This window comes from Chrysoperla carnea, chromosome 2, assembly GCF_905475395.1.
Source record: "Chrysoperla carnea chromosome 2, inChrCarn1.1, whole genome shotgun sequence".
NCBI lineage: Eukaryota > Metazoa > Arthropoda > Insecta > Neuroptera > Chrysopidae > Chrysoperla > Chrysoperla carnea.
Window position 1 is genome coordinate 43158785 of NC_058338.1, and position 14125 is coordinate 43172909.

A 14125-nucleotide genomic window follows, 5' to 3' on the forward strand; every position below is an offset into this window, starting at 1 on the left:
TACAATGGCGCATACTTATAAAGACAAATAACTTTTCGAGTAAATCTTTATCTCGAGTAATCTGTTTATACTAGGAATCGAACCCGGGTCTCTTGTATTAATGCCAAGCGCCCTACTATCTCGACTATATTTGCTGTAGGTGTAATAATAGTCAAATGATATCATATTTCACAAAAAATTCTGCATTTACTTTTACGGAACACAATAACAATTAAATAGCGACGATCACTATTACAAACCATTCTTTGAAATAAGTACTGCAACTATCAGCCGCATATTAGCTGCTCTCTCGCTAATAACCGAATATTAATTTATTGGCGTAAACTTTGTCATTGGCGTAGTATCATAGCAAAAAATCTAGTTGTGTTAAATCCAAAGAGATTATGTAACATAGAGGTTTAAAAGCATAGGAAACGCAATAAGTGATTTACTGACCGCTAAAAAAGAGGAAGAAAAAAGGTTCTGTCTTCCCTCTTTGTTTCGCAGCCTGACAAAGCGCGAATAGTAATATTTTAAATTATTGTATATACACGTGCATGTCTGTGTATTTCATAGAGGCAATATAAGACAGCTATACGCGTACTTTTCTTAGGTCTCTCTCTAGAACGATCAACCGTTTGGATGGTCACATTACGGTTGTACGTTATTACTTCTATGATTAAATCACACGACAAATTTTCACCATATCTATTGTAAATTTTCGCTATTTCTATTCTTTGTTGGAGCGTACACCACAAGATGTTCATAAATTTTATTATAGATTTTACTACACATTGCCAAAAAATATCATTAATATCTTTGACAGTACAAAAATTGAGCAAAAATTAAAATGACACCCATAAATGGAAAACCCAATACATAGTAAAAACGAATCAAATAAATGAGTATCCCTCCAAACGTACTCTTTCTTACATTATATTTGATTAATTTCTTCAATTTAGCAGAAAGAACAATATCATATAGGTACTTTTATAATTGTATGGAATCCGTAGTTAAAAAACCTACATTCAAGTTATTTTTGTTGAATTTTTTATTATTTATTAAAAAATTTTCACAATTTATTGTAGTTGAAAGAAACGTAAGTACACTTTTAATACTCATTTTCTTTGTAAAAACCTTGTGGTTTATTCATAATACGGTCGCTACGTGCATTCTTTGATTATATTTACATTTATATAATTATAAAAAAAGGCACTTTAGATATGTTATTATGTTTTATTTCATCTGAATGTTACAAAATCCTTAACAAAAAGCATAATATTCTCAAGACTCTCGAAGGTGAACAAATCTTCAAACTATTCAGCGTGCATTGCAAAACTTGTCTCATTTTTTGCACTGGCTGGATCCTCAAAATTCGACTTTTCTCTAGAAAAGAGTTTCCAAAGCCTTCCATGTTTTCCTATTTTAGAAGAAATAAAATAACAAAAATGATTATGTTATTTTAAGTTTTAGTTTCATTTGACGCTTTAATTTTGAGCTATTTAATTAAACGGTTCTGCCTTCCATATTATATTATATTCTGTTCAGACTTGAGTTTTCTGCAATTTCTTTAGATTCAATAATTTCACAGTAATATCTTCCCCTTAAGAAATACATGAGACTTTTCGATTTTCCGATATTAGGTCAAAACTGGTTAACAACCTAATTTCTTAACACACACGTGTGTCGTGTGTAATTTTACAAAATTTTTATTGAAAACTTTAAGAAAACTATATATTTACCAAAAATTTATAATGGCACGTTAAAAAACTTTGTGATTACTTCTCCGTTGAGACTTTGCAGATATATTCTTTATGTCCTGTTAGACAACTTGTTATATAAAATAATTCTCGATAACAGGGCGTTCTCCTGCATGGGCTACGTCAAGTTGATTACGCCCACTGCAAAGCCGAGACTTTAAATTACATACGTCAGGACATCCAACATTCTAGCCATGGGTGTATACTATTTTTCTTGATAGCCGAGCTTGAAAGTACTGAGTCAAAAAAATGCAAACCACAAAAGCATCTCAGAGTTTCGGTCAGGTGAAAATTACCTTTAAGGAATTCCATAGCATTAAAAACAATACTACAGTAAGTATTATAGAGCTGAATAATTTAAGTTATTTTATTAAATATAAAACAAAATGCTTAAGTTATAAAAAAGTTGTTTGGCTGTATCAGTTGATAAATACATTAAACTATTTACAATACTTTTGTAATTCTAGCAAAAGATCATTCGGAAACTTTGAATTTTCAATAAATTTTCCACAGAAATTAAAATAAAACATATTTTTTCACGTGCTTGTTTTCATATTTTTCATATTTTTGTTTTACTACTATGAAATCCATTAAAGGTAATTTTCACCTGACCGATTCGAATTATTCTTTTGTTTTATTATCTTTTTTCATGTCATAAACTCTAATTCCTCATTTATATATAAAAACTGACTCCTAATTGTTTAACCTTTTATTATTCACGTTTAGTTCTTTTGTAAATAGCTTCATTAATAATACTTCTAGTTAGGTACATTTTTATGCGACAGGGAAATTTTTTTTTCTGAATTGTTAATGATGTTTACGTAATGCGTTATATAAATTAATGTAATAGTTATGAGTTCGATGACACGATAAAGGGCTATTAATTCCACAATCAAAACTCTCGAGATTACGTAATTTGTTTTTTTACGTCATGTTAGTAAAGAACGATAGTCACTCTTAGATTATGTGATGTCACACACATATAACTGATATTCCCATATAAATACATACTATATAATGTTATAAACTAATTTGCACCCTCACCTTTTGTTCTATCTCTAACGGTTTATAAGATGAATCCTACGGATCCAAGACCCAATTGGCCTATGTTGCTCATTTACGAACTCACTTTTTACGTCCTGGCACTCTATAACAATTTCAGCTTGATATCTCTTTTCCTTTTTGAGTTATCGTATTTACATACAGCCACACGGACGGGCGGACAGAAAGACAACTGAATATGGACTCTTTAGATGATTTTATGAACACCTATATCATAATTTTGCTCGAAGCATCAATATTTTTAAGCTTTACAAACTTGGGCCTAAAGTTACTATACATTGATATATTTCATACTTAAATGGTATAATTAATGTTATTAATGAATATTTCAGAGGACACTTTGAAAAGAAGACTTGATATTTATCAAGTGTACTAGGATATATAATAGTACACTTTGGCTCCATATATCATCTATCTTTCAATATAAAATGTACCAAAAATTTGGTAAATAGCATCTAGAAATAAAGGACTTTTCACAAACAATGTAGAGTTTGCATTTAGAGTTAGCATCCTTCTCGTTTCAAGGCTTAAAAATAAGCCGTTCAAGTGAATAGCTTATGAAATCTGAAGATTATGTAAATAGACGTTTCTACTCAAGGGAATGTTTCATTGGAAATAACCATTTATATTTTTTTTAACATGATATATCATCTCAGCTGTAAAAAAGTAGCCGATCTAAATAAATTCGACCCTATATAAATCAGCCTAATTATGGACTTCATTTATAATGGATTAACCTTAGTGTGACATCGAATCAAAAAAGGGTTTTTCTGTTCTATTTCACTTTATTACCTTTAAGAGTTTATGGAGTCATATCATGTTTATCGCAAGCTGTACAAAAGGTTGACTAGTGTTTCCAATACATTTCTAAAAATATGCATCAATTTCATAAGTTACCAATTAATATATTTATTAAATATGAATTAAATTTATTTTACTCAAGCCAGTTGACAATTTTTTGTGGGTGTGTTCTAGTTTAAACGCATGTAAGGTGACCTAAAAAAGTATTAAGTATTACATTTGTTAACATTTAACATATAAGCCTATAAGGTGTGTCTTTTAGTGTAGATATATACCTATCATTATGGATTATTATAACACGACCAAACATCTAGAATTTATATCACTAAAGGTACTTTTTTTTTATGACTAATTATACAATGAAATATTAGTAATCTCTGCTGCCGAAACTTGATCCAAAAAATTTTTAACAATACGCTTATTGAATAAAGAATATTTAAATAATAATAATTAAACCTAGAGATTCAATGATCTAGCCATTGAAAAAGAAATTGGATCAGCGTATATTCTTCTCTCATAAAGAATATCCATTTATTTGGGACGTGATTATCTATGCAAAATAGGTACGAATTAACGAGGTAAAAAAGTAACAATACCACCCCTGCCAAATTGTAGCTTTGCCAAGTTTGTAGAACAAAATTTTTCATATGTCCAAAAAAATTAAAAGATTGATTTTCTTATCTACAATTTATATATACAATCTCTTATACAGCTCTTTGAAAATTTTTTTAAAACTACCCATTTAAGATAAAAATACTATTATTCAAAGTTGTAAAGTGTTCAATCGAAACGGAAACTTGCTATGCCTCTCTCTAATAGACTACAAGCCCATGCTGCAATTTTTCGGGTGAAGTGACCCACCAGGAATCATGTAGTAAAAGGTGTTTCTATATATAAAAGTAACTTTAAGCAAAAAGGCATTCATTTTGGGCGGTACAGATGAGTTCAGGTGAGAACATGAATGTCACATCCCTTGGTTTTCACCCCTTCATCATCACATATGTACGGCGTTGGTGGATACTTACTCGGCGTAAGCATTCGAAGTGAATAAATCCGATAACTTCGGTAACAGCAAAAAATAAAAATAATGATCTACCGTCAATTTCCGAAGCCCTACGTGATTTATGATCGTGACGTGATCTATACGACATTTATGTAATTCGCTTCGAATGCTTATGCAGAGTTAGTATCCAGCAAAGCCATACATATTTGATGGTGCAGGAGTGCGATACCAAGGAGTGTTACATTCACCTGTACTCACCTGTACCGCGCGAAATTTACGCCATAGTGTTTAAAGTGACTTTTACATATAGGAACATCTTTTCCAATATGATTCCTGGTGGATTATTTCACCCGAAAAATTTCAGCTTTTAGACTATAATGGTTTGGTCTGCACCATATAAATATATCATCAAACTAACAAGTTACTCTTGTAAACTGTTATTCGCGTAAAAATAATTGACATGTGACTCGCCAAATAGGATCATAATTTAACGACTGTACATTCTCAAATTAGGAACAACTTTTATGTTATACTTACATATGAATTAGGAATTCCTTGGCAGACGTTTCTAAGTTGATCTATATTTGTAATGATGAATCAAATTACGTGTCAATTAAAATTCAAAGAGTAAGTGATATCTTAAAACTTATTATTAATGAACACAATCAATATTAACGATGAATTCATTCTTGATCTAATAATAACACGGAGTTTCAGGTGAATGCGTATATATTTTGTCAATGAATCATAAAATATGAGTCAAGGTTTGAGAATTATAAAAACAATTTGAGACAAAAAAAATGAACCTCATATAAGTATATTAAAAGTACAGGTGTGATTTCATAGATAATTCATTACATGTTTTTGGCAACGAATTCAATGACTTTTTACCGGCTATACAACTGTTGCATGCAAGTAAATTGTTTGTTGATAAATACGTACATGTAAACATCCCATTTAGATCAGACGCAGAGAAATAAATCATCACGAAAATATACGATTACTTTATAATTTTCATACACGAAGAGGAAATTAAATTTTTTTTTAATAAGACATCAATATAAGATTTGAATTTATACTTGAAATTAAAAACTAGAGAGAATATCAATTGAAAAGAAGGGTATGGTACTTACTTATAATGCTTGTATTGAATTGTATTGAATATGTTACCGTTAAAGAAAAAGATTCCACAAGTTTGAAGTAATTTAACAAACGTTAGTTAAAGTAGTACGAGTGCCAAGGCAAGTTTAGACTTGTGGTTGAATTTATTTGTACTTTTTTTTCAACTTTGATGAATTTTGTTAAATTTTCATAAATGTAAACGAAAAATAAGAATATAATTTTTCGATATCTGCGTTGCTTTTCGAAATATCGAAAGTTAAATAATTTAACAAAATTTTCAATTTTCGATATTTTGAAAATTACTCCAGATATACAAAAATTTTGTTCTTACCTTCATGTTATATTGTCAAGTTATAACATAATTCACCATCAAAATTGAAAATATATTTTTTTTTAATTTGTGTCCCCACTACCGTGCTCATACATCCTTAATTAGTCGGATACAACGGGCTTTTTTGGTTTTCAATAATTTATTAAGGTTTTAACTTTAATTATAATAGTTTTTTTTTTAATTTCCACCGACTAGTTTTGGATAAATCTATGAAAACATATCATCCATCTACCGTTTTCCCACTAGCCAATGTTAAATATGCCTACTTTCACCCACTAAAATTTTCATAATTTATTTAGACTTGGTCCAACTTCATATTTAAAAAAAAAATCAAGCCTTTTATCCAAAATTGCCCTGGAGCTCGTACATCCTAAAATCACTGCAAGTTAAATGTGTATCGAGTTATGGTAGGTAGAGTTTAATTGGTTTAGTAATTATTTGGGTTAATTAACTTAGATAATTCAGCCAGTATACACGAGTATATACGATATATAGGTCAATTAATTAATTTTGAAAATACTTATTACAATTATGTAGCAGGTCTTTAGGTATTTTATACTTTAACTGAATTTGATACTTTTAAAACTTTTACTACAATAATAGATTTTATATTAAGAACTCTGCTATCAATTCTACAAACTCCTCGCCTGGTCTATAATCATACATACGCCTAAACAAATATTTGTACACTCATAATTTTAATGAAAGTGCAGAATCGAAACAATGAAACCATTTATTTGATTTTATTTTAGCATAAAATTCAATTTTAAGAATTTCTTATTCAATTTTGTATACGAAAAGTGATACAAAATTTTGTTTATGTAAAGAGATGCTATTTTCAGCGTTAAATTAAGATTTTAATTAATGGAGATAGACTTCCGGAAGTGGGAGCTTTTTATTGGAAATTTCCTCCTCTTTAAGAATATCATTTTAAAATTTCTTTAATATTATTATTTTATGAAATATTAGCGGAAAAATTTCTTATATCTTAGCTTTAATTGTTTATAACTTTTGCAATTTTTTTTTTTTTTTTTTTTTTTTTTTTTTTTGAAAAACTCTTCTGGCATTTTTTTAGGCATCATTCCAAATCCAACGAGCTATCACACGTATTTTTAAGACTATTATTTTATCAATTTATATTTGTTGACTAGTCTAAAAGTATATCAAGATGTCCAGGAATCAGGCTTATAAGGCAACGAATTGAAAAATAAGAGATGAATATATAGAATTGAATGAAAAGTTAAATTCGTAAACTTTCAACTAAAACCCTTTGCAGCATGGCTCTGCAGCTCCTCAGGAGCCTAAAGGGTAGTTTTCGCTCGCTTTAATGTTTTCAGTCCTAAACAAAATGTTAAATTTAATTAAGCCATAAATTCGAAAATATTCTTTGACTTGTTCGCTAAAAATTATTTATCATCCAAAATCGACACTTTACTATCATATCTTTGCCATTTTTTATGCCAGAAAATATTTTGAAACTTGTTTTCAGTTAAAGCATTATTTTCAAGTTTTGAGTGGAAAATGATTTCTACCACTCTGCATTTTCTGACCGTTAAATCCGGCAACTTTTGTTAAAATATTTTGCTATGTCAAACTTACAGATTTGACATTAAAGATTAAAATATGATTCCAAATATTGCACACTTAGCACAACAAAATTAAATAAAAAATAATGATAATAAAGAAAAATTGTTGCAACTTAGAAATTTTCCAGTTGTTTATTAGGTTGTAAAAACTTCGTATCAAAAAGTTGACCTCTCAGGTTCGGGGCTAATCCCCTTTTTTGGGAGTAGTTAGGGAGTTTAATCAATTTATTTTTCAAATTATAATAGACTGTGCATCAAATAAAAAAAAAAGTTCATTTACGTACTATCTAATTTAATTGTATACATTTTTATTTTTTTTCGACTTTCTAGCTTCAAAATTGACCGAGATATGCCAATTTTAAAATGGTGCATTTTTACTCATTCAAAATGAAAAGGATTCATCTTGTAAACCGTTAAAAAAAACAAAAGTTTTAAGTTAATAGTTATTCCTTATAAAAATATTAACAACTTTTGTTTGAAACATTTTCTTAAGTTTGAAACAGAGCGCAAATTAGTACAAAACTTTGGTGTCCATTTTCTCCAAAACTATAAAAGATAGGGAGTTGAAACTTGGCAAGTAGTTGCATTTAGTGCTCTTGTAAAACATTTTAGAAGAACAGAAAAATTTCTAGAAAATACGTTCAAAAATTTTTAAAATTTGGAAATTTTCGAAAGTATTGTCTAAAGTTTTTTTTTTTTTAGAGAATGTTTTACATGACCACTAGTTGAAGTTATTCGCAAATTTTCAGCTCCCTATCCTTTATATTTTTGGAGAAAATGGATAGTAAAGTTTTGTACTAATTTGCGCCCTCAGGAATATACAGCGATGTTTAGGAAAATATGTTTCAAACAAAAGTTGTTTTTTTTTATAAGAAATAACTTTTATATTTCATCGTTTGTTCTATGTTCTTTGTTGCGGCAATCTCTCGACTTTTTGATACGAAGTATTTACAACCTAATCACGACCTGTGGAAAATTTCAAAGATACAACATTTTTTTCCTTTTAGATATTTTTCAATTTACAAACTACAAATTTTATGTTGTAGTTATTAATATTGTTGAGTTGAATAATGTAAGTGACCTTAAATTTTAATTTCTTGACATGGAAATATAAGGAAGTAGTGTAGTGCTCTTTTAAAGATAAAAGCAAGTTATGTAGTTTATGTAAATATTTTCAAGTATTATTGTAAACTATTCATAAGAGATTCGTTCGTCTTGTATGGTAGGTACCTTCCTAGAAAGTTTGTTTAATAAGGACTGTCTGTAAATATTATTAATATGGCCAATCTTGTATAATTTGTAATATTTACTCAACTAATTGTTAGCTTGAAATATGCTTATATAAACTTATTTACTTTGATTCAAGAAAATTATTTTCTCATATAGTGTCTTAAATTATAAATAACCTGTATGATAAGACAGGGAGACAACCTAAATAATTTGGGAATACACATAGAAACCGGCATATACAGTCTCATAAAATTAAAAGCGTGACACGTTTTGTTTGTTACCATAATAGATGCATTACTATAATTCACTCTAATGTTTGAAGTGTTATTATGGCAATCGGAAATTCACGGACATTTGTAAAATCAAAAAAGTTATAGTAGATTACGGCTTACAAAACAGGCTGGGAGCGAAGTTAAGGTAACTCAAGTGACCTGTTTGTGATGGAGTGGTTATCTAACTACACCAATAAACCATTTTCAAAGCAAAACAAAAAAGTAGAATTTTCCGCCTTTGATCAAAAGTTTGATATAAATACTCCACTGTGAAACGTTTGTCAAATCACTGCAAATTAAATGTGTATCAAGTTATGCTAGATAGAGTTTAATTGGGTTGATAATTATTTGAGTTAATTAATTTAGGTAATTCAGTATGTTCCCTTGAGGAAAACACGTGCCACGTCCTTTCGAACGATTTTTAGAGAGGCCTACCCCCCCCCCCCCCATTTCATATACGATCCATAACCGTATTGTTCGTTGTCATGTTTTGAGCAATTTTGTAAGAGATGATTTAATATGCTCTAAAATTCAAAAATCTCGAAATATTTATAAAAATATGCAAAAAAAAATTGCAGTCGTGGGACCCCCGCTAGGAACGAGGTACCTTATAAAACCCTGTACAAAAACAAATGCAAACGTTAAATAAATACTTATATACAATTTTATTAACTTACTTTTGTAAACCTGTATTATACATATAATCTGTTTTTGATTGCTTAGCTAAATAAATTTATAAACTAATTAGTTATGTTAAAATAATTTGTTATGGAATTATAAATTGATGTTCGTTTGACAGAATAGTAATGAATTTGGACACATAATTATAGTATACGAATTTTGTCATTTTTGTACTATTTACATCAAAACTAGTTATGCATATGCATATATACATAGTCACACAACTAGTTTTGGATGTAAATAGTAAAAAAATGGAAAAATTCGTATACTATAATAAATAAAAATCATATATAGTAGGTGAACATTGATTGTCATGGATATGGCACACACTCACACATACAAAGCATATGTCACAATGTTACGTGATGAATTTTGCCAATTTGCTCACTATGGCTAGCCGCGTTAAAGAACTTTCGTTCCAAAACGTTCCAAAAAATTCGAAAAAAATTATATACAATTAACATAAATAATGGTCGTATTTTTGACAGGATCGAGAAGAATGTAATTGAAGCGTTGTATGTTTTTGAATATATAAGTTGTGTATATGTTACAGGAAATGGGGTCGGGTTAGCACGGGTCTGTGGGTTTTTTGGCTTTTTGATTTATTTTTCATTCACTGATTTCGTCATTGAATTTCATTCATCGATTTCAAATCGCTATTTCTATAAATTACGAAAATATGAGGAAGTTTTCATCTTAAATGCGACACTCTGTACATACGATTTAACTAAAATTTAACTAAAATGATAAAATTTTGGTAAATAGCTATCATTTTTGGCTATTTATGTCATACTCCAGGTTTTTGAAGGTGCTTAATGTGTAACATGAGTAAAATCAATTAAAAATCTAACTGCATAAAATTTGAACATGTAATCGAAGGCTTCTAGACCATTTGTGTCTATACTGGAGTTATTTTACCTAGGCCAACTTTTTGAACTTTAAAGTGTGTTTTCGAGCCTAATTGTACAATTTAACTGATCCGAATTTATATTTCTGCTAAATATAAGTTATTTTAAATCAGAATTAAATGATCGAACCACTTAAATTAAACTGTGTGCTTTAAAAACGTACATTGATTTTTTAAATGTTGGCCTTGGTAAAATAACTCCAGTATAGTTTGTTGTTTTTAAAAATTATTTTAATTCACTTTGATTTGATTTAAATTACCTTTTATGGAAATTTTTTTGATCTCTTTAAGATAATTTAAAGTAGGTATATCTAGGTTGTGAAACATAATATACCATTTTATATTAATATTAATTATTATTTGGTTAGACATTTTAAATTATAATTATGTCAAGATTATTAAATAGTTAAAAAATAATTAATGTTTTTAATTATTACTATACTATTTGTCAAAGTGATAGTTTTTTAATTATAATGTTTCATGTCTACCATGCGAATACAATGAAATCAAATGTCTTTCTATAAATTTAAAATGATACTATCTTGACATATTGTAATTTAATTCTTGTACAAAACTGTTTTGTAAATGATTCTCGCACGACCTCTATGTTTATAGAATATATAGAAAATACATAGAAAATACTTGGGCAGATCAAAATAATATTCCATTAGCAAGCTATCTGTGACAGTTTAAATATAGCAATTTTTATACAGAGTACTTATATTAAGTTTATCCTAAGTCTACAACGCTTAGATATAATGATACTACAAACAAAATTTTTATATAGGTGATTATCGAATCATTAGACCATTTTCGTTTGCCCGTCTGTCCGCCCGTCCGTCATTATGATAACCTCAAGAACGAAAAGAGTTATCGAGCTAAAATTTTTATAGCGTACTCAGGACGTAAAAAGTGAGTTTGAGTTCGTAAATGAGCCGGACTCATTTTGTAAACCGTAGGAGATAAAACATAATTTACATAACATAAAGTTGAAAATTTTGTAGTGAGCTCAAATAGTGAGTTTATTGATTTTAATTTCATATTAAATCAATCTGATAATATTAAAAAATTCAAAAGGGTTTATTTAATAATAATTCGTTTTAAGGCATGTAAAAATTTTTTATTTTCGAACAAACATTTGAAATTTTCGAGGGAATCTGAGCGCCGTTTTGTCGTACTATACATGGATATTTTTTTCAAACTTAAAAATAATACTAGATATTTCACATTGTCTCCATAGGGCATTTCAACAGTGAAATCAATCAATTGTTTATTTTAACTTGTTTTACTGAATTTTTTGTAATCGTAAATATATTCATGAAATATCATGGATTTCAACTTATTAGCTTATTTGTATCGTTTGTGAAGTTTATTGAAAAAATGAATGTATTAATTAATACATTTTTATACATTTTAAAATACAATATTGAATCATTAATTTCAGATTAATTAGACGGTTAAAAAAACCGATCGTTAAAAATTATGATAGACATTGTATAAAAATTGTATACATCCTATCTCCAAAGCGAAATAGGTCACTGTGCTCAGTGTAATTCTACTCCATAATCTACTCAAAAACAGATACTACCTATATACCTATAAATTTGATAGAACACGTAACTGCTAATAAATACATAATAACATGTTACATATCATGAAATAATATACTTAGGTATAATATTAATTTTCAGATGCAAATGCAAATTATGCTAATGATCATATGTTTGACGAATATACTGGTACTGGTACTGGTTACGGTGCTGGAGATCCTTATTCACCAGCAACTGGTGCTGGTGGGGGCGGAGCAGCCGCACACCATGCACCACATCACGGTGGTGGACCACCATTGATGAAAGACACTGCTGGTGGCGGTGGAGGTGGTGCTGTTACTGGTATTGGTGGTGCATTTAGAGGTCCTACAATGCCCACGGCCAATATACCAGGTACCTAAAAATCTAACTATCTATCCTACCTGTTATGTTCTTTTTTCGCTATAAGAAATATTTTTATTTTTAGTCAATAATTTTTTTCACAGTTATTTTAAAATCATTATTTTTATAAAATATTGATTATATTATTGAAGCAATAGTGCATGTTACTAAATTAGTTAATTTTATTCGTCATAGAATAATTAATTGTTTTATAAAACGGAATAAAATGAGAAGAAACAATCAAATATTGTAATTTTAAAGTAAAATATCTCTACTAATTTTGTGATTCGAAAAATGCATAAAAGGCCCAAAATTCGAACTGACCATTAATACTATTATATTGAAAATAACAAGAAAAAACCATTTTTATTCAATTTGCTATCGCTTGTTTCAGGTGGCGCAATTGGTCCAATGGGCGATAGAAATGTTGGATTTCAAGGAGGCACAATTGTTTCAAATCGAGCACAACAAGGATGTGTGATGATGGTGTATGGCTTAGATCCACAAAAAGCAAACACAGACAAATTATTCAATCTTGTCTGTTTATATGGGAATGTTGCTCGTGTAAGTATTATTGAACTGTTAATCTAATTACCATTTAAATCTCTGCCATTACAACACTGTAGTCTCTCTGTCTGGCGGTTCCAGCAGCAAGCAAAATATTGACCCGATTTTGATAAAATTTGATTTGCTAAAAGCCTATGATAAAAACTGGTATATATTCCACCTCTCTAGAAAGCAGGAAATGGAGATATAACAATAAAATCACATTTACTCACAATAAATCTCGTTAATTTCTATACTTTTATACTGATGCAATCTTGATCAAATATATCTACATTTTGAGCAAGAAAGCTCTGAAATAGAGGGCCATAGTTTGTTGTATACTCAATGTCAAAAAAAATTCTCGTTTTAAAACATTCTAAGTGTTACTATTATAACATAACATATTTTGAGTACGCTTAGAATGTTTTAACTGTGGCATTTTTTTTGACAGTGAGTATACAAGGTTGTAATGATAAAGCTAGTGTTAAACGGGACTGTCTTGGCATAGCAAATATTGTTTAGTGTTTAAATCCCCCATCAAGCAAGTGTTTGAACAGATAGTTTTGCTCGAAGATATTTTATTGTTTGTTTTATTTTTTTGCTTACAAAGCTGACTTAACGATATAAAAATCCGTTGTTGTGTATGCAATTTCACTAAACAAAAAAAAATAACGACTCTTTTTTGAATTAAAATGCACAATATTCGTTGGCATGTAACTATGTTATCCTTGATCCTTTTGGGCTCTACTAAAGTCCATCTTAACAATAAAGTAGTGAACTTGAAGATTCCTTCTGCAATAGATTTGACGTCGTGTATATACAGCCGCAAAATTTCAAGCATACAAATTGCATACCTTTACATATCTAACCATATCTACAGTGTGTTCATTTCAAAAGTATCCACCCTTAATAAC

The 14125-nt window shown here is 29.1% G+C and overlaps 1 protein-coding gene across 1 annotated transcript in view; it reads left to right on the top strand.

Moving 5' to 3' along the window:
* Positions 1-14125, top strand: part of LOC123293240 (heterogeneous nuclear ribonucleoprotein L) — a 406564-nt gene that overhangs the window by 388790 nt on the left and 3649 nt on the right. Inside the window, exons 7-8 of the mRNA XM_044873989.1 lie at positions 12426-12677; positions 13060-13229. Coding sequence (XP_044729924.1) covers positions 12426-12677; positions 13060-13229 — 422 coding nt within the window. The remainder of the gene's footprint in view (positions 1-12425; positions 12678-13059; positions 13230-14125) is intronic.